This window comes from Thunnus albacares, chromosome 23 (genome assembly GCF_914725855.1).
Source record: "Thunnus albacares chromosome 23, fThuAlb1.1, whole genome shotgun sequence".
NCBI classification, from domain to species: domain Eukaryota; kingdom Metazoa; phylum Chordata; class Actinopteri; order Scombriformes; family Scombridae; genus Thunnus; species Thunnus albacares.
Window position 1 is genome coordinate 23,803,499 of NC_058128.1, and position 27,022 is coordinate 23,830,520.

Sequence of the window (27,022 nt, forward strand, 5' to 3'; positions counted from 1 at the left end):
TGTATTTGATTGTGTTCCTTCAAACTGCTCAATAACAAGAAAAGCAAGGATTAGAAAACCAAAGTTACATGGACTTACACATTTCTTTGACAAATAATTCTACAAAGTGACATACATGGGCAGCAGGTAGGTGAAGTACAGTAGGTGGTCAGCCATGTAGCTAAGCACAACAGACTTGTACAACACATGTTAAAATAAGTGACCATGAGCGTGAGTCCAAACTATGGTTTACTCTGAATTCATTTTATGCTTTCTAGGTATGAGGAACTGTAGAATGTCAGATGTCAACATCCATCACTAAACATGAATCCTATTGTAATGAACTACTATTTCCAAGGTCAAGTATGCAATGCGATTTCTGTCTTGGTCATGGAACAGTGGATCTGCTCTTACTTTTGCAAGAACAATGAAGGGCCTACAGTCTGCATGCACCTAAAGAAGGCTTACAACCATGTCCCATGGGTTGTCTACTCAGCAAGACATTAAGTGTGTTCTCTGTGGGCTCCGCTAGGATTGTGCCTTGTCACCTATTCTGTTTGTATTTTTCATGGACACAAGCACAAGGCGGAGCCGAGGGACGGAGAATGTCGGTTTGGTGACCTCAGAATTGGATCTCTGTTTTGGGCTTCATTAGACTGACATTTGACTCAGTGCAAACACACTGACCTCCAACCCTGTGTAAATTTCTGCTTCTCTTGGTCCCAACCTCAAGCATGTATTGGGATATGGATAAGGACCTAGAAGTTGAAATGTAGTCACTTGCCCAAAAGGAATTGAATTTAAGGCATAAACAGTGCAGAGTGTGACTGAACTACAAAGGTGGTTGGTATGAATGTGCCCTTGGTTAAATTAGTTCATTCTGTTATAATAATTAGTATATTTATTCAGGTGGATGTGTATGTATACGTGTGTGCTGTATTGTAACTGATTGTGCTACCAAGATGATAGAGAGGAGTCACTAATCTCTGAGGCAGAATCTGTCTCCACGCCAATCTATGAATCCAGTCAGCCAATCAGCCAACCCCCACCATCTCATCAAGCAGACCCTATCTTCATTCTCTTAATGACACACTGTCTCTGTTAGGGCCATTAAAGAGAAGGAGGATGAGAACGGGAGGAAGGGTAGAGAGGCTTGAATGAATGAAAGCAGAGAGGGAAGCGACGCAGACAAGAGCAGGGGAAACTGAGATAAATAAAGTGAGAACACGAGACAGAGGGAAGAGAGTTGGCTGCATGAATCACAGCTATTATTCTCCAGCTGTCACCTCTGATATATGCTTCGACATCCAACCAATTTAAATGGCCTGCCAGCTTGGTCTGACAAATTCAAGCTCAAAGTTTTTTGCCCCTCGACGAGTAAAAGGACAATAGCTAATAGGAGAAAAAGAAAGTTCAAGGTCCCTGAGTTTGATTAAAACTACTGCACAGTGACAGCTTTACCTTTGCTCCCAAGGTCAACATAATAGAAGCAAATCATGTCAATGAAACTCATTGTTTTCACAAATGAGAACATACATTGATTGTGTCTTAGACCTTTTCACAGGGAAGTGTCATCAGGCTGTTCCAAGAGACAGAACCCCCACAAAGCAGCTGGACCGGACTCTGTCTCTCCCTCCACCCTGAAGCACTGTGCTGACCAGCTGTCTCCGATGTTCACAGACATTTTTAACACCTCGCTGGAGACATGCCATGTACCAGCCTGCTTCAAGACCTCCACGATCATCCCCGTCACCAAAAAACCAAGGACCACAGGACTCACTGACCACAGACTCGTCGTTTTGACCTCTGTGGTAATGAAGTCTTTTGAGCGCCTTGTACTGTCCCCACTGTACGGACCCACTCCTCGACCCCCTGTATTTCACCTACAGAGCCAACAGGTTTGTGGACAATGCTGTAACATGGACCTTGACTTCATCCTCCAGCACCTGGTCTCTGCAGGAACCTATGCCAGGATCCTGTGTTTTGGATTTCAGCTCTGACTTTAACATCATCATTCCAGCTCTGCTGCAGCACAAGCTCTCCCAACTGCACCAGCCCGAAGCAGCATGTGAAGCTGGGGAAACATGTTTGCCATAAAGCAATCTGGTATGCTGCTGCCACTGCCAAAGAAAACGCTGGACTGCAGCATATCATTTGCTCTGCTGAGAGGATGATTGGCTGCAACCTGCCATCCCTCCAGGACCTGCGCGCCTCCAGAGCCCTGATGTTGGCAGGAAAGATTGGGGCCAACCCTTCCCATCCTGGACACAAATTCTTCGAACCACTCCCCTCCAGCAGGAGACTGCAGTCCATCAAGACCAAAACTTCACGGCACAAGAACAGTTTCTTCCCAACTGCAGCTGGCCTCATCAACAAGGCCCGGGACCCCCACTGACACCACATGTACATTAATGCACATGTCCACATCTGACATTTTCGTTACATTAACGCACATCTTGCAAATATTCTGTATTGGACATATCCTTATACTTCTTGTATTTTGCAGTACATGCCTGTTTTTGTGCTTGCACTATGTTTATTGTTATTACACATCATCAGACCAAAGCAAATTCCTTGTATACTATGCAACCTACTTTGCAATAAACCTCGTTCAGATCCTGATCCTACATACTGTGTTTCTTGCAGTTGGAAATTCGATTTATATTCTGCACAATCCACATTATTATTGTTAATGTTAAAGTTCTTCATTACTTCTTTTGAGTGTAGTGTAGGGTTTGTGAGGGTGAAGGCTGCTGTCCCTGAGATAATACTGAACAGTCCCTGGACTGCTGACCTGTTACACAACTACATTTTTATAAAGACATAACTTCATGCGGTTTTAATTAAAGTTATCCCTGAAGACAGAAGACATGGTCAGACAAAACAAACATTTGCTGCTGCTTCAGAAGGCAATTTCACAGTGCACATTTATCACTAACCAAGAGCTTTGCTTTTGTTAGGGAGGCATAGAGAGGAGAATTGAGTGGGTTGGACCTTCAGCTTTCAACTGGAACCCATTTGGACTTGGCCAGACAGATTTGGTGCTGGGCCAGTGTCAGGCTCACTGTCCCACTCAGTGTCCCACTTAATAATTGATTAAGTTATGTGAGGATTGTGTTAGTTAAAGGTGTTGCTCATAGTGACACACCTGCAGAGAATTATCACCAACTCTGTGGTATACCTCAGCTTTACAGAGCTTTTCAGCCTCTTTTAGATTATTGTTTGTGTTTTTCTGGTTTGCAGCAGCAGGCAGCTGTTCTCAGCAAAAAGCTCTGTTGAACCCACTGTACACTATCTGACATTTTTCTGAGGCATTATACTCAATCTTTTGGCTTGCTAAAGGCAATTATATTGTTGACCATTTTAGTTAATCCGTCCTTCTGACACTTGATTGATTGATTTTAAAGACTTAATTGCTTTCTGTCTAATGCCACCATTAAGACAAACTTTACATGTAATCCACATTATAGCAAAAATAAACTAAAAAAAAAAAAAAGTAAAAAAAGTTGAGTTTATTCTAGAATATTTTATAATTACAAGTTTATGGGGAAAAAAGGTTTTAACTGGGTCCAGGGTTGGTAATGCTGTATTATTTTGGGCTTAGGTTAAAATTAAGACAGTATCCAGGTTGAGACAGGGCCTAGTTTGTTCATCGGATCTGATCAGAAGTCTGACGTGTATGATTTCGTCTGGTGGAAAGTTTTCTGCCCAGACTGCCTCTGACACCTCTGAATATATCTATACCTCACCTATAGTGTCTGCACACACACTGGCTGATGATGCTGATAAAAACATTGGCGTGTCTCCCAGGTATATCATGTGTGATTGTCCCACACTGCAGATCAGATAACCAGTAAGATAGCAGCAGTAACTGCTCCTGTGTGAAAAATGGACGTCTTTATCTGTCCTCCAGCACTTTCTACTCTGTCATAGAAGCTACCTGTCTTTCCTGCCTTATTAACCCTTTGTAATACCATCATACCCTTATTTTTGCACTCTTTATCCTGCAACTATTCAATCTTTTGAAAATAAAACTACAGTTTATCACCGCAAATCCTTATATTTGACCATACTATGGAGTAATTCTCTTTTAACCTGCGTTAATAAATCTTCCTTGGACCCTTTACACACTGTCTAAAATGCTGCCACTAGGCTTTTAACACGATCCAACAGGTGGTCACAGATTACACCTATTTTAACCTCTGCACTGGCTTCCTGTTAATTTTTGAATTAATTTTAACATCCTGGTACCAACTTATAGAGCCCTACATGGCCAGGCTCCACATTATATCATGGACCTTCTACACTTCCACACCACAAGCTGAGCTCTTAGGTATTCTAACCAGGGTCTTCTAAGTGTCCCTCAGATATGTTTTATGACTTGGGGAGATTGTGCATTCTAGTCAGCAGCACTTAGACTTTGGAATAGTCTTATTTATTTTGAATGTGAAGCATTTTGTGACTGGTGTCTGTGAAAGGTACTATACAAATAAACTTTACTTACTTACTCACGAAAGTACTGCTCTTACATAAACATTGGCATACCAATCATTTAAATGCTTTGCAGCACATTAGCAGCTCTTCTATATTCTCCCCTGACAACTCTGATAATCTGCTTTTCTATATTCCAGCCCACTCAGCAACATTTAGTCCCCTGAAACCAAATGGAAAACACCAACTCTGCAAATTAAATGTTGACTAAACTCAAATAAAATCCTCACTGTCAATGTCAATACAGAAAACATATTAGAATCTGTTTTAAAATGGAATGACCACTTGATAATCAGTAATATTTATTCAGAGAGTTCAAAAGAATCAATGGCATATTTTGGCCAATCAAAGTTCTTTACAGTGCAGGATTTTAGAGTCCTTGATGTCATGAATTTTAAGAGGAGATTTTATATAGAACTGGATACTCACAGCACTTATCCATCCCTCAGTTTGGCAAAAGCACTTAAGGCAAGTTAGCTTGTCACATTTGATACTTAGCTCTTAATAGGGGGTAAATTACTAATATTAGATAAGGGAGCCGCAGTGGTGAATTTAAGTTATGGTTAATTATGCCTTTTAGAGTAGTTTAGAGACTTGTAGCACCATTCTAATTTCTACACAGTGTTCCTTAGAGGCTACAGCAGGTCTGTTGTTCCAATTATAGCTCTAATTCTCTTCAGATTTGGGAGTCAACAAGTAACAGTTTACACTTCTCCTGTTCATATCTACATATATTGTATATAACTTATGGAGCAATTCTAGATGCAGCATGGTTATGAAGATTCTTCCAGGTCATAGGATGGAAGTGCTAAAGGCACCCAGGGGTTTCGGTGTAGCTGCAGTAAGCTATGCTTGCGTTTCTCTTGGGAGGACAGTCTCCAGATAGCAGACCTCAGTAGTGATTAGCTGGTGAAGTAAGTGGAACATCTAGCAGTTAAAGAGCCACAAGTTTTTTTCTCAGGAGTTGGTGTAGACCAATAGAGCTAAAAGGAGAGTGAATAGTGGACTTATGACAGAAAAATGACTCCAAATAAATGAGTCTGCTGGATATACTGTATAAATGGGAAATAGTTTGCTAACGAGTTTGTCAATACAACCTTATAGGGCAAAAATAGATACTGTGGAGTTCTTCTACCCACATGGCCAAAAAATGTAAGTATTGCAATTTTAATGTGTAAACTATGGTGGTGTAAAGAGACCAGAACTATCTATCCAGATTATTATTTAGAAATACTGGAAAATTACATAATGATATGAGAGAAAATCACACAAGGAGTTGATTCTGAATGGCAAACATAAAACCTACATTAAAGAGGAACCTATTTAAAATGGCCAGTGAGTTGGAAGTCTTAGCAAAAGCCAAGCATTGTGTGCTACACCATGCTGGTATTTACTGCAGGGTATTATATTGTATTCTAGGGTGTCTCTGTTATCTGTCCACCCTGCTATGTGTTTAAATCTCTAAGACACCCACAGTGTGGGCGCAAAAACACCAGTCAGTCTTTTCACAGCAGCAGCCTGGCAACCTCACTGACTTCACCCGATGAGCTCAAGGATTCAGAATCAGAATACATTCATTGTGAAATATTTTTCAGCTGAGTTGGCAACATTCATGTATACCAGTCTCAATTGTCTGTGTGTGTGCAATGTTTGCAAGTGAAGGCATTTAGCCTTTAGGAAACAGAGAACCATTGTGCCAGGGGTGGATGTTCTGAAATTGCTCCCATTTCATGGCTCTGTCAGTGACACTGAATTGCTGGCCAATTGACTGTGAGAGAGAGAGAGAGGAGGGCTTCACTCGCCTCTAGTAACAAGAGCCCTACATAAAGCAAGGTGACTAACACACATACACACATACAACAAAAATCGCCCACAGATTACGCAGCCAATCTGTTCCTCCCTCTCTCTGCCTTTTCAATCCTTCCCACTGTCTCATCTTGTCTGCCTTTTCATCTTTCAGTCGCACAGTAAACTTAGCCTTTACTAACCTTTCTCCCATAACCCTTTCCTTTGGTTTCTCTGTTTATTCTTACTTCAGTGATGCTGATGAAACATGTTTGTGTGAGTGCTGGCAGTGCAGGCTGTTACTCTGCCATCTAAGCAGCATCAGAGACCTGAATGAAATAAAATGGAGTTTTTTCCCCTGATCCATTTGTTTGCAGTACAGCTTCCCCTGATCTGTGAGCGCAAGTGTTTATTTGCTCTGAATGTGTCTGATGTTACAGATGACTCAGCTCTATTTCAAACATCCATTTTTTGCACTCTGTACTATGTTACTTGTGGTTTCAGTCAAAAGGAATTTCTCCTAGTGTGAACATCTAACTGGTAAGTGTATTGCTCCTATTAAAATAAACATGACTTTTGACACAGACAATGTTAATGATGAGTCTATCAAGGGAATATATCTAAATGATAACTACACCTGAGGCGATTCTGTGATTGTCAGATTGGGATCCACATCCAGAAGCCAAGGCTTATGGTCTGTGTTTGTAAGGAAAATCCATCATCCATGGCTGGATATTTGCACCGCAATCAAAAGTGATGTTTCGCACCACATATCGAAGCTCATTACACATTTTAAGTACCAATGAGACTGTATCAAAAGTACTAAAAGTTGGCAGTGAATCTTCAGAATGGCCAGAATCTTGGTAGCGTCTTCTATCGTCACCCCTGTTTAAACATGCGTTGCACCATAAGGCTCAATCCTGTTCTCTGGCACATTTCATCATGTGTAATGTATTGTCACTTTAATTTCTTTTATCGTTGTTATGCTGAAGATACAAGCTGCATCTTTCTTCTAATCACAATAATGTTTGGTACTATTATCATTTTTCTTTTGGCTCAGATACTGTTATGCACAATTACTTTAATTCAATTGGTTGGCCTGCCCAAAATCTGCAGTGATATCTCAAATAAAAATATTCAGATCATGGGCAACATGTGTGAACAACATAAACAAATAAAAGCCACTTGCTAAGAAAAAATGTTGAAACAACCTGTACTATACCTGGTAAATTCAGTATAATGTACATTTTCACAGCACTCATTCCATCAGTCCAACAACTGAGTCAGAACAGTTTGCTGCTCTCAGTTTATTTATTTAAGAGAAATAATCTTCATAAAGTAATTCATTCATTCATTTATTCTTAATTTAATGTGACGTTAATAAAACATAACGTTTCAAATTAACAGCCTATGAGGAAAGAGATGGATGAGCCATCTGTGAAACATTGATGCAGGAAGTTTCACTGTCGGCACTTTAACAATGATAATTTAAAAAAAAAAGAGAGAGAAATGGAAATTTTAAGTGAATGAAAACATTATTTCTGTTTCAAAAGATAAATGAAGAGTAGCAACACAGTGAGTATGATATACCTCAGTTGTTGTACTGATGGAATTAGTGCTGTGGAAATGTACATTATACTGAATTTGCATGTCATGACAACAACAAGCAGATGAGAACTGAGGTTTCTGAGTAGAATATACTGTAATAAAATGTCATAAAAATGAAAGCCTGTCTTTAACATAAGCCTTTTCCACTGCCTTTAGTCTCTGTAGTTAACTGTATATCAGATTGAATCATGAAGTTTACTTGACAAAAGGATATTTGGAGCAGACAGACACTAAATGACACCAGTAGTAAAGTACACTTCTTGATTGAATCATATTTGCATTAACTGTGAGAATTATTAAACTATACAGTATCTCTGAGCAATGGAATCCGCCTTTTATGTTTCTGGATTGGATCAGATGAGTTGCAGTTCCCTATAAGACAGTTCAAAGCTTTATCTAGGAGAATATACTAGGCTTCTACTTTTAAACCTTGTCATTCAGCGAGTAAAAGTGTGTGTGTAGTAGCAGTGGCAGTCTTGACACCTGATTTCATTTCATCATTTCAGAGGTAATACAAGCCACTGCTGGAAGAAAAAAGGGATTTAATCTGATTCTGATGGCAACAAAAAAACGTTAGTTCCTATTAAATTACACACATAGGAATTATTCAGAGAGGAAACTTTAACTTCCCCTGCTGTATACTGGAGACACAACTCATGGCAGACACATTAATCATCCAGAATATCATTTCTGCATTAGTGTTGCATGGCAGCTCATCAGGCAATACACGCAGAGTCTGAAACAAAGTTAGTGTTAGCAAGAGGCAGAAAAAAGAAGAAGAAGAAAAAGTATTTCTAAACAGATAATGAAGTATTGAATAAAAGATGAATGGGGATGAAAACAAAGCCAAAAGAAGCATCCTGACATTTTGAATTAGGGTGTTAGCTCTTAAGCACACTGATTACTGACTTACCTGAAACTTACTTTTAATTGCTAGCACAGTGGGTTTTACCAATTACATTGTACAGATATTAATCTAACAGCCTGGTTTGTTTGCCATCTTAAGAGACAAAGGAGAAGATCATGATCACTTTTGTCTCTGTGTTCAGTACAGAGAAAGGTATCTGGTTATTGGTTTGACCTAACTTAGCATAAAAACTGCTAACCTAGCTCCACGACTTCCAACAACTCTATACACTGATACACTATAAGAGAAAATACTATAAAAAAAGAAAATACTACCCACTGTTGAGTACAGATTGTGTATGAGGTAAATAACAATGAAATGAAGATAAAATTATGGTGTAAATACAAGTGATAGTGAGTGACGGAGTAATACAATGAGTTACTACAGCAATATTTGAACATATTGGGTATGCTAGTAAGAGAAAAAGGATTTAAAATGGTGTACCGGTCAGTGTAAAGTTGCTAAACCCTAACAGACATATTCTGAGGGTTTACAGGGAATACTGTAGGATTATACGACAGGGCTTGAAATGATAAAGTAAGTGAAAATAGATCTATGTAATTTGTTGATTTAATATAATGGCACTTAGTGGAAAGAGATTACAGGGGTGAAATCACTTCTGAAACATTTGCAGGTATCTCCCAGTGAAAAACTGCTGTATGTAAGTGGGTAGTCAAACTGAAAACACTCTGGCTTAAAAAGGGTTATTAAATGCTAAAACACTTCACATCAGTTATCAAATTATGAGAAAGCTTCTATCTTTTGTTGCAACAATTGCAGTAGAAATACAAGATTCACGTCACAAACTACCAGGAATGTGTGCTTGCAGGTATCTGATTGGCCACCACAGCACCTTGCTGGATGATGTTGCAGTCCAGCAAGAACTCACTGAACTTGCTTATCTGTCTGATTGCAGCCTAAGTCTGGTCTTTGTATTGGATTGGTTTGTGTGCTTTCTTGAGCTGACAACATAAGGGCCAGTGACTAGCGAGAAAGCGAACCTGGCAATACCTATAAAAAAGCTACAGGACAGATGACTACATGGTCAAGAAGTAACTCTTTCTAAAACTACCATGCCATGTTTTTATAATCTTCTAATTAAACATATTGATGGAGATCTTCTCATCTGACTGGTCAAGATGGCAACTTTCCCAGATGAGGAACCGTTCCTATGCATTAAATCTATAAACCTACTGCTAGCAAGATGTTCTGCATGCAACAACTGTTTTTAGCGACTGACAATAGCAAATTAGTATTGAAAGCATTAAGGCTGATAGAGAAGCTGAAGCCAAAGCAGATCTTCCAGTGATATAGGGGATCATTACCTGGTGAGAGCCTCTAGGGGCTTGTCAGGGTGCACAAGCTTTCCACAATTCACACTAGAAACAGAACAAAGGAGGGAGAAAGAATGACAAAATAATAACAACTCAAATTATGACTTTAAAATGAAATTCAGTCATGCTACAGAAAGCATATATATATATATATATATATATACACATACATATATATATATATATATATATATATATATATATATATATATATAAACAAAGTGAAAAACATAAACAGAGTAAATAAACATAAAAAGAGTGACAAATAGAAGTGAATTAAGTTAATTCTAACAACAAGCCGTAGGTGCAAATAAAAAATCGTTCACTTCATGCGGGTGCATTTGAAAACAGGAAGATTTCATGGTCAACTCAAAACTCTTTGTTCTTATAAACAACGATCTATCAGTGCTTCCCTCCAGACAATTTGATTATTAATTTAAAGCCACACTATTTTTCCATCAGCTTTCCCAGACATCGCTTTGATCAACTCATCAGACCACCATCGTTCAGTGCCTCCCATTAGCACAACATCAAACTCTCTGCTTTTCATTCTCTTTGTCTCCCCTTATATCTGATTTTCAGTCTTACATGTCTGTCTTTTATCATTCTCTATTGTTTTCCCATCTTGTTATGTCTCTGTTGTTTGCACAATCAGACAATTGAAGATGTGTGAGCAGAATCAGTTAATAATTAAGTGAGGAGACAGATGGAGGAAGCATGAAGAAAGAAAAAGACAAAGTGTAATAAAGGGTCAGATCCAAAAATTGAAAACTCCCCGGCTTCTAAACTTGTTAGAGCGGGGAGAGTAGCTAACATCAGGGAGATGAACAGAATTGGATATTAGTGAGTTGAAAAAAAAGAGGAAACTAGAGAGTCATTAATAAAAGCAAGAGCTGCAGAGGCGTACGGTACATAACTTAAGAGATGAGAGGAGGGAAACTTCACCCAAAGGACAAAAAGCAACTTTCTGGATATGGGTTTTAGGAATCTCTTAATTTAAACGTCTCCTCAGTGAGTGGCATTTAAATAGTTGAAAAGCTGTGGTGCACTGACTCCTATTAAAAAGCCTCAGGCAGTGCAGAAGCACAAATCGAATGGTGATATGTGATAAGCAGTTGTGGAAGCAGGGGATGGTTAAGAAGAGAAAGAGACATGAAACCTTACAGTCCAACTAAAATGAAAAACTAAATTGTCATCTCTTTTATGTTGTAAAAAATAAGAATAAGGTCAAAATAATAGTTCAATTTGTTTTTAATATGTTTTATTTTTCAATTTATTGTTGTCTTTTTTAATAATTGAAACTCAGAAAAAAGGTCTTTGGACATACATCAGAAATGCTCTTACAAAGTGGGCGGGCCTGTGTACCTATTTGTTTGACAGATTGTGAAAATTTAAACAAACTTGTACTAATAACTAGCTTAAAAGCAAAGGACAGACAGACAGTACTTTGTGGCTGTGCTGAAGAATGACCAATGAAGACATTTTCAGGTTAGATTCTAAGCTGTTCAATGTACTACAGCTGATTAGTTAGCTAATTAGTCTGCAAACTGATGTTAGCAGTGCACTATGTGTGTTTGGTACAGTAACAGCAAGAAAGGGTGCAGACATGTGACATGTTTGTAGATTAGAAGCAGACATTAAATAGAAAGCTAATGGTAGTTGTGGCTGTCTTGTGTTACCTTGCGTGAATTAGTGTGATGCGGTTCCTTTTACTGAACCTGCATCTATGAGACTCAGCGGCATGCTACAGGTGTTTTCCCTTTTCTTTTTTGATGCTGTGGGAACACAACCTGTCACACCTTAAACAGGATCATGTGATCATATCTCTGCTTACTACTACCGAGTGATGGGATGACAACCTGAAGAAGTGGCCTTGGATATCACACAGTAGCATATTTAACTCATAGACTGTAAAAAAAAAAAAAAAATGGACGTAGCCACTGTGACGTCACCCATTGGTTTGTGGACTCCTGTTTAGAAGCCTTGAGTTTGCCATTTTGACCATTGCCATCTTGGATTTTTGGGGCCAGAAGTGATGAGAAGTGGCTGTGTTTGGACAAGAGTGTGGAGCTGACCCTAATGCTAGCTGCTAGCTTAGTTAGCATGGTGCATTTACAGTCTATGGTTAACTGTGATAATGCTAATTTTCATTAGCAAAAAACAGGCTTAAAACCATCAGAACAAAATGTACTAACTGGAAAAAAACTGAACATCCAAATCCTTAGAGGGTCTTTTAGTACATCCAAACACTGGACAAGATTTTCTAGACAACCTGAATGTTGCAATTAACTTTCATGAACTGAAAACACATTGAAATAGCGATGGCAATGGCTACGCTTATACTCTGTGAATCTGCGGTTACGTCATGGTTACGTTACCTAACCAATGTTGTCACTGTAGTAACAACTTGTCAATCACAACATAGCCACACCCTAAAGCATACCCTGCTTTATTGTCAAATTTAAATTAAATGGGGCCATAATTTACAAAATGAACATCATGTTGTATTGAGGAAGACTTGAAACTAGCAATTGAGACCATAAACTCATTACAAAACTGTTTACTGAGGTAATAAATCAGGTGAGAAGTAGGGTCATTTTCTCATAGACTTCCATATGATCTGACTTCTTTTTGGAGCCAGTGGAGCCGCCCCCTGATGGCCATTAGAGAGAATGCAGGTTTAAATCTTCTGCATCGGCTTCACTTTTCAGACCCGTAACTACGTGCTTGATTTAACTACTTTATCGATTCTGTTACTACTGACGATGAAGTAATGAACAATGTTAAAAGCTATGAGGATCATCAGGACTAGTAAAAAAGGCAGGCGTGTTTTGTTTATGATGGTAGAACAGAACCATAACTATCTCAAAGCAGATATGGAGCCAGGTCATAGCCTCAACCCCCGCATCACTTAGATACTGCTAAGCTAACTCATTTTGTTACTGCTATCTGAAGCCACTTCTTCAATTGCCCTCCAAACCCTCAGTATTAGAAGAAGAGGTATTATCATATGATCCTGTTTGCAGAAAAAGAAAAACATTTTGGTATGTGTATTTTTGTGTACCCACAGCTACGTCTGTGTGTGTGTGTCACAGACAGACAGGCAACAGGCTGTTAGTGTCCATTATTCATGGGCCTGGTTGCATGGTGGAAAAAACTGTCCTGGAGCCTGCTGGTCCAGGCCTTCAGGCTGCAGTACCACTTGCCAGATGGCAGCAGCTGAAACAGTCCATGGTTGGGCTGGTTGGGGTCTTTGATAATCCTGTGGGCTTTACGGACACATTGTCCATTGTAAGGTGAATGTTCTGGATGAAAGGAAGCTCATATCCACCAATGCTCTGGGCTGTCCGCACAACATTCTGCAGCGCTTCGTGGTTGAGGGCAGTGCAGTTCCCATACCAGGCAGTGATGCATCTCGTCAGGATGCTCTCAGTTGTGCCTCTGCAGAAGGCCGGTAGGATCTTGGGCCCCATGCCAAACTTTTTTAGCCGCTTGAGGTGAAAGAGGCATTGCTGTGCCTTTTTCACCACATGGCTGGTGTGCTCGTCCCAGATGAGGCCCTCGGTGATGTGAACGCTGAGGAGCTTAAAGCTAATGACTCTCTCTACAGCAGACCCTCTCTCCTCTCATCCTATAGTCAAAGATCAGCTTCCCTTGGTCTTATTTAAGTTGAGAGAGAGGTTGTTCTCCAGGCACCACTGTGTCAGGTTGTTGACCTCTTTCCTGTAGGCCGTCTCGTTGTTGTCGGTAATCAGGTCTATCACTGTTGTGTCATTGGCGAACTTAATTACCAAGTTGGAGCTGTGAGTGGTCACGCAGTCGTGGGTGTACAGGGAGTAGAAGAGGCTCAGGATACAGCTCTTGGGGGCTCCTGTCTTGAGGGTCAGAGGAGCAGAGGTGCTGGAGCCCATCCTCACTCCCAGGCATCGACCTGAAAGGAAATCCAGGTTCCAGCTGCACAGGCTGGGGTTGAGTCCTAGGTCCTTGAGCTTGGTGTCAAGTCTGGAGGGGACGGTGTTGAATGCTTAGCTATAGTCTACGAACAGCATCCTCACATAAGAATTTACGTAAAATTTAGAGGTGAAAATAATGAAAAAAAACGTTATACAGCGTTTGTTTAACACAAAAACAAATCATAAAGTGTATGAGAGGTTTTCCATGCTCCAACAATTTACATTGTACAAATTAAAAACCCAGAAGATATCCAGAACTTGAATCAGTAGTGTGCATCTTTTCATCCTGATAAATACTCGTATAGTCTTTTTATCTTCATGACTCCAGTTTATAACACAGGCTTTCTGATAAAACAGTATTTTCTTAAAGAGAGATTTTTTAAATCTCAGCACAACAACCACAGAAGACATTATACAACTGTTATACAGGCTGAGTAATACTCCTCATGACTACTACACTGATGACAGTTAAAGAAAGTAAAAATACAACAGTCCATCTGTTGGTGACATTGACAGCTGAACATTAACAGTCTATACAGTATTTACAGCACTGTCAGTGCCAAGGTAGTTCTGGTCCATTGAGTTTCAGGAAGCTCTAAAGCTTTCTTCTGCTTGAAGGAAGCTAGAGGGGATTACTGAATATCGCTGAATACAGTGCACAAGTAGCTGTATTCCAGAAAGCAAACCACCTTATTCAAGTAATAAATGCCATTGAGTTTCTTTGTCCGTGGTCCAGGTCAGATGAATGGGTGCCACTGTAAGTGTAGCACCAGAAGCACCAGTGTCCTTATTGTGTCTTTAGACTTCAACCGACATGGCTGATTAGTTGGTCTGTTCTGATTACATCTGATTGTGTCAAGCTTCAGATTACGGATTACAGTTGCAATTCATGTATTTTTGCTGTTAATTGTATACTGGACTGTGGAGAGTACCAGTACCAGTAAAATAAGCTCCTGTATCTTTTTATTTTGTTTTTGTTATTGCAATTATAGCACAGTAAACTCTGGAGGCAAATTGAAAAAGTTCAGCCATTGTCAATTAAGAGAGCAAAAATTTGATAAACTGCCTCAACTGATGATACTTGAGTCAGTGTAGGTTGGGGCTGAAGACTACAAGTTTGAAAAGTAAAAGAATGTGGGGATGTGGAGTCAGGAGGAGGTGAGGTCACCAGACCTTTGTAGCTCCTCGTGTCTGCTGGAGGCTAGCAGCGCCAGGCTACATTAGTCACTACTAGCATAACACACCTGAATATCCGACCAAGCTGTCAGTGGTCGAGTATTGTAGGTAATGTAGTTGCCAGGTTTTGACAAGGAAGAAGAATGTGTGGAATAAAAAAGACTATCTCTAGTTGTGCTGTATCGATTTTAATCTTTTTTTTTTTTTTAAAAAAACAACTTTCCATTGTGAGTCTGACAATGTTACAATGGTTTTTGACAATAAGAATGTAAAGCTCAATCAGTGGAGTACTCTTTTAATGTGCATATGCTTTGGCATATGCAACTGGTGAGCAACTTTCAGTGAAATTAATGCTCAAATCCAAAATCCCTCAAAACATTCATGTCTGCAATAGTCATGCAACATGATGTTACCTACACAACCTTTGGTACAGACTCTTCTGGTACATAAGAATAGTGACATCGGCCCTACATCAAGGTAAGGCTCTAGCAAAATCCTGTTTTGCGGGCTGTAGTAAACATTGCAGCCATCACACCAAGCCACACCAAGCTTTGTGTGTTTGTAAGTCTATGTCCGTCCATCATGCCCTCAAGTTACTTAGCCCGAACTTTAAAAGCAAAGATATTGTGCTTTCACTCGTCATTTTCATGCCAGTCAGGGCGGCGCAAGGTGAAACTCTCATTAGCAGCACCGCCGCACTTAAACACCTTTCAATTCCCCATGACTTTCTCACCTCCACTCTACTCAACAAGTATAAAAATACAAACCATGCTCTCCTCATTTACATAACTCACACATATACACACACGCATACACACACAGGCACCTCAGCACTTCTTAACAGGAGCAATGTGACAGAGGAGATAATTGGGATGGGAGATGACTGGGGTGTGTGTGAAAGCAATGGAGAGTGTGTGAGAAAGAAAAAGAGAGAGAGAGAGCTGCTGCTATAGAAAGTGCAGCCCCGCTGAACTTGTTAACGGTAAAACAGCGTGTGGAAGTAAGTGTGTGTGTGTGTGTGTGTGCGCGTGCGTGCGTGCATGTGTGCGGTGGGGGTGGTCGTTATCTCCACTGCACAGTTTGAAGATGAGGATGGATTGAAATACCATCCTGACGACTCTTTTGGAGGTGGAGCGTGTAATTGCTGCGGTTTGTTTGTCTTCCTCAGAAGCTCCGGTCCTAAATTTCATTTCAGCCACGTCATCCTGACTTTTTTGTTGTTTTCGATTTCGTCTCTCGGGGAGTAGAGGGTAGTCTCTTCATAAAAAACTGTTTGCGTCGTCCAGCAGAATGGATCCCATTTGAGAGTTGATGGGTGGGGAGCATCCAGCAGTCAGTCATTCCGACAGCAGAGAGCGAGCGAGGCAAAACATTCAAAGAGATTTTATTTTTCAGTTTGTGAGACTGTAACATGTCTGCTGTAAAAAACAAACATGCAGAGCCTCACAGATACAGACAGAGGAGGCAAAGAGAAAGAATGATGGATTTAAGAGACAGACAGCAGTTGATTGAAAAAAACAGATAAAGATGGATGGGGGCAGACAAAGAGATGCAAAGAAACGGTCTAATCACTGGTGGCATTCACAGACTGACAGACCCTCAGTGAGTCAAACACACATTCAGACTGAGACTCTTCAAAGCAAGAAGACCCAAGAAGGATTTGCAGTCTGACAGTGGACTGCAGCAGTGCCAAATTCTGCACACAGTCAAACAACTTGACAGCAGTATCAAACAGTCCAGCATGTCTGCAGCTGCATCCAGAACAGGGCCCAGAAGGGAAACACAGAAGTATTTCTTTTACAGAGATATGACAGCTGACAGACATTCAGCGTCTTATTTTTGTAGTTTTTGGCCATGGTTCGTATCAGTAATGCTCAAATAATTCTCATCAAACTAAGAGTCGGTATCTGGGAACACAGCAACGTTGCTGCAACAGAGGAGAGTGACACAATCAGTTAGATCAGGGCCAATGTCCACAGCATCCGGCTGTGTGTTGTGTTCCCGCTCTGCTGTGGCTGCCTGAGACGATCCGGGTCTGTTTCTCACACACACACACAACTCTTTTCCCCCGCTCTGCTATCTTTATGTGCCAGGTCTAAGCGTGAAATCCACTTGTGAATGTATATATTGACAGTTGGCTGAACTTCTGCAATTCATTTGTTACTGACTTTGTCTCAACACATGTGCAGTAAAACTAGAGAGATCACATACGCTGTGTTTTATAGAAGAAGAATTCAGGATGTAGTTGTACTCATTTGCATATTTTTCTGTTTCCGTTGTCTGATACTGAATTGAATCAGAAATTTGACTGCAGCTTATGGATACTTCAAATCAACCAGCAGTCACTACCAAGCTGATGAGCTGCAGATTAAATGATTATTTAATGAACATGACATCGTCTAACAAAATGAACAAAAACACAGGTTAGCAGTAGTGCTGTAAGATCGGTTGTATTAACCTTTCAAATGAAACTTAGAGGCAACAAATGTTTGTCATATTCAAGAACAGCCAGAAAGCTTCTGCAAAACCAGATCTAAATTAACCGCAAACATTTATTTATGCTCGTAAAACACAAAAAAATGTTGGCACAACAACTCTAAACTATATCATAAATGTGGCAGCAGCACAGCCAGAGTGCCACACAGCTGAACAATTTGTACATTTGCCATCTAACAAGCCGGCAGTTTATCCAGATGAACTAACCCACTTTATTTAAAGGTCAAACTGAAAGTGAGTGCAAGTGAAATGTCAGTTGGTCAAAGGTCAAACTGCGATGCTTTATAATGGATAGTTTGGGTCATGATTTTACTGTTTGCCTATGTTTTTCTCCTAAGAATAAGTTCGACTAAACTGGAGGTTCCTATCCAACCTGTCTGATGGTCTGACTGCTGTCTGACTTCCTTATAGTGATGTTGCTGTGTTACCAGATCTCACAATTTAGCTTGGTGAGGAAAAATACACCATAGTTATACTTTATAAACAACAAGCAAAAACTACAGTTCAGTTCAGTCCAAGACAAGACTTACTATCAGCTTTAATTAAGCCCTGATTGATCCTGTTCTTATTGGTTGAACAACTTCTACTTTATCATTGCATCATTTACCCATTGATTCATTTTCTTCTTAATCTGAACATGTGAAAAACAATGCAATGTGTTAAGTTGTGAAATTCAGGTGTTATGAGTCACTTTGACATCAGTGACAGCAGCAACCAGATATTCATGGGTCCAATGTTAATGATGTGAAAAACACACTGAGTTGAGTTTAATTCTGGATCAGACTCAGAGAGATGTGTGGATTTAGTCTAGGTGAAACAGAATCCACATGGCTTCAGGTTCCAGGTTGGCCCACATATCTACTCCTGATCCCTTGAGACCTCAGAATTATTTTAAAAGGCAACATCATTTTGGTTGACGTGTTGCGCTGTTGTAAACAACACTTTGTCTTGCAATTAGCCAATACTTTACAGATTTATCTCTGCCTGGAATTGAAAAAGATCGTATTGCTTCTAACAATATGTTATATGAAATACATGAAGTTAAAGTTACAGTACTCTAATCTTTCTTGGGTAAACACATTTGGAGTTGGGAGGAGGGGGACGGGGGAACAGTTTCTTTAATGTGCTGTTTTTCCCTCTGGGTGATTGAACTGAGGATCCTGTATTCTCTGTAACAGTAGACATATGCTATGTACTGTATATCTAAATATGTGTGTAAAAATAGATGATACTGTAAGCTTTGCAGCTACAGTTTGTTTGTTTTTTAGCTTGTTTTTTTTTGTTGTTGTTGGGTCTATTTGATTTATTTTGTTGTTGTGTTTGTTTGCTTTTTCCCTTTTTGGCTTTGCAGTCAGGGGGTTTGGGTATAAGCGGTGGTTGGGTGCTAGCTGCTTTTGTTTGTCGTGTTATTTTGGACAGAGATGTTGATGCATCTTGTCTTGAGTTTTTGTGTCATGTGTCCTGTAACCTTACCCAACTATATGGGAAAAAGCATTAAAAAAAGTTACAGCTACAGTATGAATCTTAATTTAGCAAATTTCTCCATAAGCAAGTGGGCAAATTGGACACCACTGCTCCATTATGTCCTGAGCTTGGATCAGTCAGTCAGTCAGACAGACACTTCTGTATTCAGCATGAGGAGCTAGATGATGCCAAACAGACAAAGAAACAGACTCAGAGCTGTTGGCCTGTATACAGCCGTAGCGTAGATCAGCCAAACTGAAATGATTATCCGAAGTTTAGTGGAGGTTCAACACAACCGCAATCCTCCGCTTTCCATTCAAGCGCCGCCGCCAGGAACCTCGGACAAAAAACACAGGCTGACAGAGAGGACGGGCTCAGGAGGCGGGATTAAGAACAGACTCTACTGTGATTATTTTGCTCTGTTATAGAGGCCTCGCAGCTGCACGGAGACCCGACGCACTGTCTCTGCTTATCACATGTAGAAGGAACAGTCATGGAACAGTCAGAGCTTTAACATTTAGCCTACAGATGATGCAGTGAGTCATTACTGTACACCAGCACTGTTAAACACTCTTATGCAAAATGAAGCTGTATTGTCTTCTGTTCCTCCCTCCAGATTGACTCTCGTAGAGTACGTTCACACGCTGTCACAGCTGCCCGGTACAGCTGCAACATGTGATGAATGGATCTATATATATATGTAGGTCTTTAGAAGGTCTGACCTTTTCAAATCAGTGCAGAAATCTCTGTGAACCATACAGCGCTGTGCGGGTGTGTCACAGTGCAGAGAGACTTACTGTTCATTTACGACAAAGATGCAGTTGTCTTGGGAGGGGACGCCTGACACCGGGTGCTTACAGGTCACCTTTCGCTCATTGTGACTGGAGGGAGAGATAGAGTGAGAGACAGACAGAAAGGAGAGAAAAAACAAAAAAAAAAAGGAGAATTAGAGAATTATCACTGATAAAACACTTGAAACATAAAGTTCAAGACAAGACGACACATTCATTTCAAAATAAAACACAAGACTTGACTGTCAGTCGTTAAAGTAGCACCTCTGCATCACGAAACCTTCACCCAATCAAATGTAAATCTGTGTCTTGTAGAAACACATTAAACAAGCAGCAGCTCCAAACACACTCATACACACACACACACCTGACGCTAAACTTCAGCATAATGTCCTGTTTGGTTTGAAAAGGCTGAAAAATTCAAGTAGTTACAGATGACATGCCAGTCCTTTCAGAGGTGAAGAAAGTAAAGGTGTATGATACACAAAAAATGAAAATCCTTCTTCCAAAAAAAAAACTGCATCCAGTCCAGTCCTCAGCAGACAGGAGAGTGAGAGAGCAACTACAGCAGCAGAGAATAGAGAACCTCTCTCTCTCTCTCTTGCTCTCTCTCTCTCCCTGGCACTTCCTGTATCCCTTTTTTATTTTTTCCTTCTGTCTTTTGTCTTTCTTCCGTCATCATGCTCTTTCTTGCATTCTTTCATCATCTCTCTACGCCTCTCTCAGCTTGTTTCTTCTTCTTTCTTCCTAATATGGAGTCTGGAATGTGCCAGTGGAAAAACTCTTTAATTATAATCTATTTCATTAATAGATGAAAAACATCATATAAATTAATTAAATTTGAATTTAAATGAGACATTAATAAATATTAATAAATCCTAAGCATAATACAATAAATTATTATGTAAAATAAAAAATGAATTGATGGTTAAAGTTCATTTGATGAAAAATCTTCACTCAAGATCAACTTTTAATCACATGACAGTTATTATCACATCATCACCACCTGTTATCATGTGACTGAGTTACCATACTTAGTTCACGTGATGACAACTGAGCTATCACCATGTGAACTACTGCTGAAGACCATGAGATGTGATTGAGAGCTCCAGGAAAAAGCTAGTAAGTGGACCTTGAGTTGTAGTTTGTGTAATTATTCCAGCTGTACACTCCAGACTCTCTATGCTATACCTCTATCACTTCAATGATGACTCTTTTTTTCTCCTCTTTCTATCTCAGAACATCTTTCCCTTGTTGTTTATGCTTCCTGTTTCCCTCCTTCACTCTCTCTCTCTCTCCTGTCTCTTATTATTTCAATGTCTCTTTCCCACTCTCTCCTTCTGCTCTCATTTCCTTTGTATCGTCTCTTCCTTTCTCTATTTTGCAGCATCACTTCCTCCCACTTTTACTTTACTTCTATCTTTTCCTCTCCTCTTTTTTGTCTTTCTTTCTACACCTTTATACTTCAGTCTTTCCTTCACTGTTTCTCTCTTTTCTCCCTTCTGTCCTCCTCTGCTGTTTCTCTCTGCATCATCACAAAAAACTGCTGACTCTTTCTCCTCCTTCTCACCGAACAAGAGAGTTCTGTTATTGACCCTGATAGCACCATGGCATTGATAAAGAAGTTAGTAGTATTGTTTGAGACAGACAGACAGAAACACACACACACACACACACACACACACACACACACACACACACACACACACACACACACCAATTCTTAAATCATTTTCACAACCTTCATTGTCATTAATGAGACAGAACCAGTACTGAGAAACCTCCAAGAACAACCTGCTGTTCTCTGACATTGAAAAAGGGAGAAAATCAACAAAATTGCAAACACTCATACACACAAAGCAGCAGTGCAGCCCACAAAACTTCCTGGACTGAAATGGTAAAAAAATCTCTTCTTTTACACACTCCTACTGATGTAATTATTCCCACAATTAAGTATAAAAATGATGGCCGTCACAGGAAAATGACTTAATTTCACTGTTGGATGGCTTAACACATTTCACATTGACATGTTTCAGCAGCAGCTTGTTCAGATTAACCAATAGGAGGCACACACACCCTCCTGGAGAGACACAAGGAACAGCTGTAAAACAATAAATACAATTTTCAATGTCATAAACCTCCTGAAACATCACTTTATATTATCAGAGTTTGATCCAGTGAAAATGGAAAAGTCTCAGAGAGCTGTATGAGTAAAGTGTGTGTGTGTGTGTGTGTGTGTGTGGGGAGTGATCAGGAAGTCAGTTGGCTCAGCCAGAAAAGGAGTCTAATTCTCTATGGATGCAAAAATACACGAGCCAGAAGAAGTCTGAAAAATGTTCTCAAATTACACTGAGAGTCGGCATCCAGTTCTCTTGATACAGCCACAAATGAACTGAATGTTATCACAGAAAATGAAAATTTTGCAAACCTTAATATATGACAGGTGTGTCAGAGAAAAACCCAATTTGAATAAAATTAAACAAAAATTCTCTCTTACTGCTGGTATATTTATTTACTTATGACATTGACTTTCTTCAGGTATATGAATAAGCATCATGATAGTTCCTTATGAACATAGATGCTTCTGTGGGTAAAGTATCTCATTTCGGTGGTCGTCTGATTGGATCATTTAGCTGGCATAAGGAACTGTTGTGATGTCCAGACAGTACACCTGATGAAAGTTAAGTGGACTGAAATGTCATGAATAAATAAATATACCAGCAGAAGCCAGACAGTGTGTTTGTTCATTTCAATCAATGTTAAGAAGTTTGATACAGATATTAAAAAAAAAAAAAAATCATCTATAAACTTTCATGCCCAGTGAAGAAAGTCACACTCAGCAATGAAAACTCACAACAAAGCCACTAGAGGGTTGATTCAACCAAATTACTAAATTCATTTGTGGTGCTCACAGTGTCTTAAAATCACACACACACAAAAATGACAGCAGCAAAAACACAGTGCAGCCTCTACAGAGTAACTTGGGTGTTGTTGCATGAAAGGCATGATGCTGTTGATTTTTGAAATGTATCTGTTGAATGCTGTGAGAACCACAAAATGAAATTTGTAAGGAAATTTGCCTCTGTTGCATTAACAGAAATCTTATAGATAATATCTCAAAACTTTAGCAGAACACAGCTGATACCATCTGCATGTGTCTGCAAGTGTTTTATTTTAGAATTTGCTTGAACCAGCCCTTTAAATACTTGCGTCAATCACCATCCATGCAAATTGCATTTTAAGTGAAACAGGATTTTATGACTTCCCCCTTAAAATACCCCATCTGACTAAAAATAAAACTCACATCAGTTTGATATTCTCTACCATGACACACACTAAACATTATATCATAAATATTCATATCAGCCTAAATAAAAAGTGAGCAGACTGATTTTTTACCCCCCGGCTCTGACACCTTCAGCGAGCATCTTTAAATAAACTCTGTGCTCTCTGGGGGGGTCAGCATGTGTTGGCAGCAGACGCAGGCTGCATGCATACACTGTTTTCACACTCACATCTGGGGACACCAGATGTGTGGGAGCTGGAGGGAGTGAGTGAGGGAGGGAAGGGTAGAGGGGGCTCCTCCTGGGTCTAATCTAGCCAGCCGTGCAGTACCACAACTGGGATTACTCTGCTACTCTAGTCCCCTGCAGCTGGAGGAGAGCCAGGCCAGAGGACTGCAAAGGCCAGCCGCCGAGGGCAAACACACACACGCACACACACACACACACACACACAGAAAGATATGTGCATGTATGTTTGTACATATAAAGGCTAGAAATGATCACTCCAGACTATTTTCTCTGTCTTATTTGTCATGTAAGGAGAAATGCGCACACTCAGAACAATAAAGGACAGCACCAGTCACATCTTGTGATACTGTCACTAGACTAGAAAGAAAGAAAGAAAAAGTCGAGAGAGAAGAAACACATCTGCCTCCTATAACACAGCACAGAAGGAGCAGCACATCATAAAAAAATGACAAGTTGTGAATAAACCAGCACAATTGCTTTCAGCTCCAACTTAAAGCAGCATTTCAAACCAGGAGCATCATTACACTCAGTTTCAGATGAGCAGTGAGACAAATCACAGCTACACATCCAGCAACTGGACTCTATATGATATTTGCCTTATCCAATTTTAACTTCAGACACATCTTGGCTGCTCCCCTGCACGGCTTGATGCAGCTCCGCTGAGACAGAAAAGATTATGTGAGTCACCGTGTGCACTCCAGCACGACACATTGGAGGAAGGATGACATCATCTGTCTGCTTTCCAAAACCAATCACTGTTCAAAAATAATGAGGTCTTATGATGTGACGATGCTGTGGTTAAGGTCTGGTTAGGTTCAGGGAAAGATCATGGTTTGGGTTACAATGATCACTTTGTTAAGGTTAGAGAAACATGTGGTGTGGGTTAAAGTTATTACTTTTCTAAAGTTAGGCCACCTTCGTCATCATGGCAATAATAATATCCACAGGTTTAGGGATAGTTATGGTTTTTAAAAATCTGTCCTGACTCATGGTTGGAAATGTGACACTTGTGGTTGGAAACAGGAAATGAACAGTGGTCTCCGGTGGCAGAGTCCACTGTTGGCACATCGCCACCAAATCGCCACCTCCGGATGAGGCAATTTGTCAACTTATATATACGCCATCTGAACTGCACCATTTCGCCAGGTCATTATTACAGCCACTAGATGGCATCGGTCACTCAATACTAACTACAAGTCTTTGACATGCGACCTTCTGTGTTGTTTTTCTTGGGAGGACAGTCTCCAGTATGAGCAAGAGACAGGATGAGTTGGTCAAACCTTTCACCAGACAAGAAAGAGGATATTAGACAATCCTGCAAAACCCCAGATTGTTTCATGCCAATGTTCATAAATTCTCAACATGCTTTTAACAATATATGTGCATGGAAACTACAGTGTGGTTACTATCATGGTTAAATTGAATTCTCCTCCACTCCTAAATATGTTTTGCTTATTGTTCCTTCACTGTGATGTTTGAGCTTCTCTGTGCAGAATGATGTATGTGCAGAAGTGTCACCTAAGAATTTTGTGACATCACAACTAGCTTGGAGCCAATCATGGTCAAGTACGCAACTTACGCACATTTATACATAGTGCTTTTCTACCTTAGTGGGCAAAGCGCTTGACATTTTTCCTCTCATTCATTCATTCACACACTCAGCAACCCAATGGTGGTGGAGCTGCAATGGTAAGGCACTGGTCGGCCCATCAGGAACAATTGGGGTATAGTGTCTTGCTCAAGGACACACTTATTATTTAGTAGAGTATTTTTGTTTGTCTTTGGGGGATCTTTAACTTGTACTATCTATGACAGTACAAGAACCCCTATGGAAGTTGTACACGCTTCACAACCAACCACCATCACCACCACTACTTTCTGCCTCACTACATGAAGGTCACACTACCTCCTGCATTGGAACTAAACATTGGAATTAAATGTAAATTGTGAGCTGTGGAATTGTCCAATATGAATTTCTTGGGGTTACTGGACTGTAATGTCACCAAACCATATACTTTTCAGGCACCTCAATATTCTGACCATGAATATCACAAAGTAGAAAGGTGACAACAAGCATCCCTGTCTGGGTCCATGCCTACCTTGAACATGATGCAAAGAATGCAAACTCTTGAATGGTTTGTAGCAGCAAGCTGTGTGTGTATATAAGGAATCAAGATGCATATTTTCCTTTATTCCACAGTCCTGAACACATCCTGACCTACAACATCCCAGCGTGATTCTACTGCTGACAGAAGGTCTTAGGTTCACTCACTACTCCAACCAGTATTTTCCCCCTGAGCAAGAAACTGAAGCCATTCTCTAGCTAGAAATCAGGCAGCTTTTAAAAGCACGAGCTATCAAGTTGTTATGAAGGTAATAAAATGGAAAGGAGAAAATGAAGCGATAGAAAGGCAGGAGGTGAGAAATAAACTGTAAACTAGTGAGGCCAAGACAGAGAAACCAACAAATAAATGGAATAAACAAAGAGAAGAGAGCTCCAGTTCATAGCAGCTTCCTGGTGTGGTGCCAAGCTCCTCCAATTCAGATGTAAGGACAGAAAAATAATGGGATGGGAGGAGGATAGGAAGGGTGTTAAGAAGTGCTATGCGTGGAAAGGCAGGAAGGTTTAAACACAGCACTGTCACATTGACTTACACAGTCAGTGAGGGATTGACTGCTCCGCTGCCTCAAGCTCTGTCCATTTAGCTAACCAGTGTTTAATTGTGTTTTAGGATTAAATGTGAGGCAGGGTGAAGAATCTTTAGTTTCAGAGGGAACTGTTGCCTCTTCTTTTATTGTCCCTCTCAAGATCAATTCTTACAAGCTTCTAAATTAGCATTCTTAATCATTGTGTATAGGTAAGATGTATACTCTACTCTTTATACTATGATTTTATAAAATGAAATGTACTGTTAAAAATAGAAAGATGCCAATGCGTCAAGCAACATTCCTCCAAGTTGCAGATTTGTGATGAATTGTCAGGTTGAGTAAACAGAAGAGGAGGATGCTGTTTTCCTCCCTCTGCCTCCAAAGAATCAAACTCCCAGCATTCTTTGGTAAGTTTTGTTTTTCGGCTCCTGCTGCTTCGCTGCATGGTCAATATGTCCCACTGTTACAAGCTGCTCACTCTGGTTATTTGCTGAACTCAAACTGTGTTTTCTTCCCAAAGACAAAATGTGAAGAACTGTCATTTTGTGCTGAAGAACACCTACGGTGGACTAAAAGTGGAAGACTTCTCATTCATGGATAAATGTTTTAAAGGTATTAACCAAAAACTCAGTAGAATGTAAAAAAAAAACATTTGCTAATTATCTAGTTTTCCCAGTATTTTTAAGTTTCAAAGACATTTGTCAATTATTCAATATTTGAGAAGAATACCTTAAATTTGTTGGGTTTGTATTGGGACCAACTATCAGCGGGTTATTTTACAGATGACAAAAAAACTCATCAGTGCTCTCTGGTGGATGAACTATGTCATAGAGACGCTCTTTCTCAATTACCTTTA

The 27,022-nt window shown here is 40.0% G+C and overlaps 1 protein-coding gene across 6 annotated transcripts in view; it reads right to left on the minus strand.

Moving 5' to 3' along the window:
* Positions 1-27,022, minus strand: part of LOC122974730 (pleckstrin homology domain-containing family A member 5-like) — a 249,428-nt gene that overhangs the window by 65,286 nt on the left and 157,120 nt on the right. For 4 of the 6 annotated variants that reach the window (XM_044342619.1, XM_044342618.1, XM_044342617.1 and 1 more), the window contains 2 exons: positions 19,991-20,074; positions 10,096-10,149 (listed from right to left, as the gene is read on the minus strand). In XM_044342619.1, coding sequence (XP_044198554.1) covers positions 10,096-10,149; positions 19,991-20,074 — 138 coding nt within the window. Of the gene's footprint in view, positions 1-8,385; positions 8,600-10,095; positions 10,150-19,990; positions 20,075-27,022 lie in introns of those variants that run through there. The other 2 variants (XM_044342621.1, XM_044342620.1) reach the window with 2 other exon arrangements.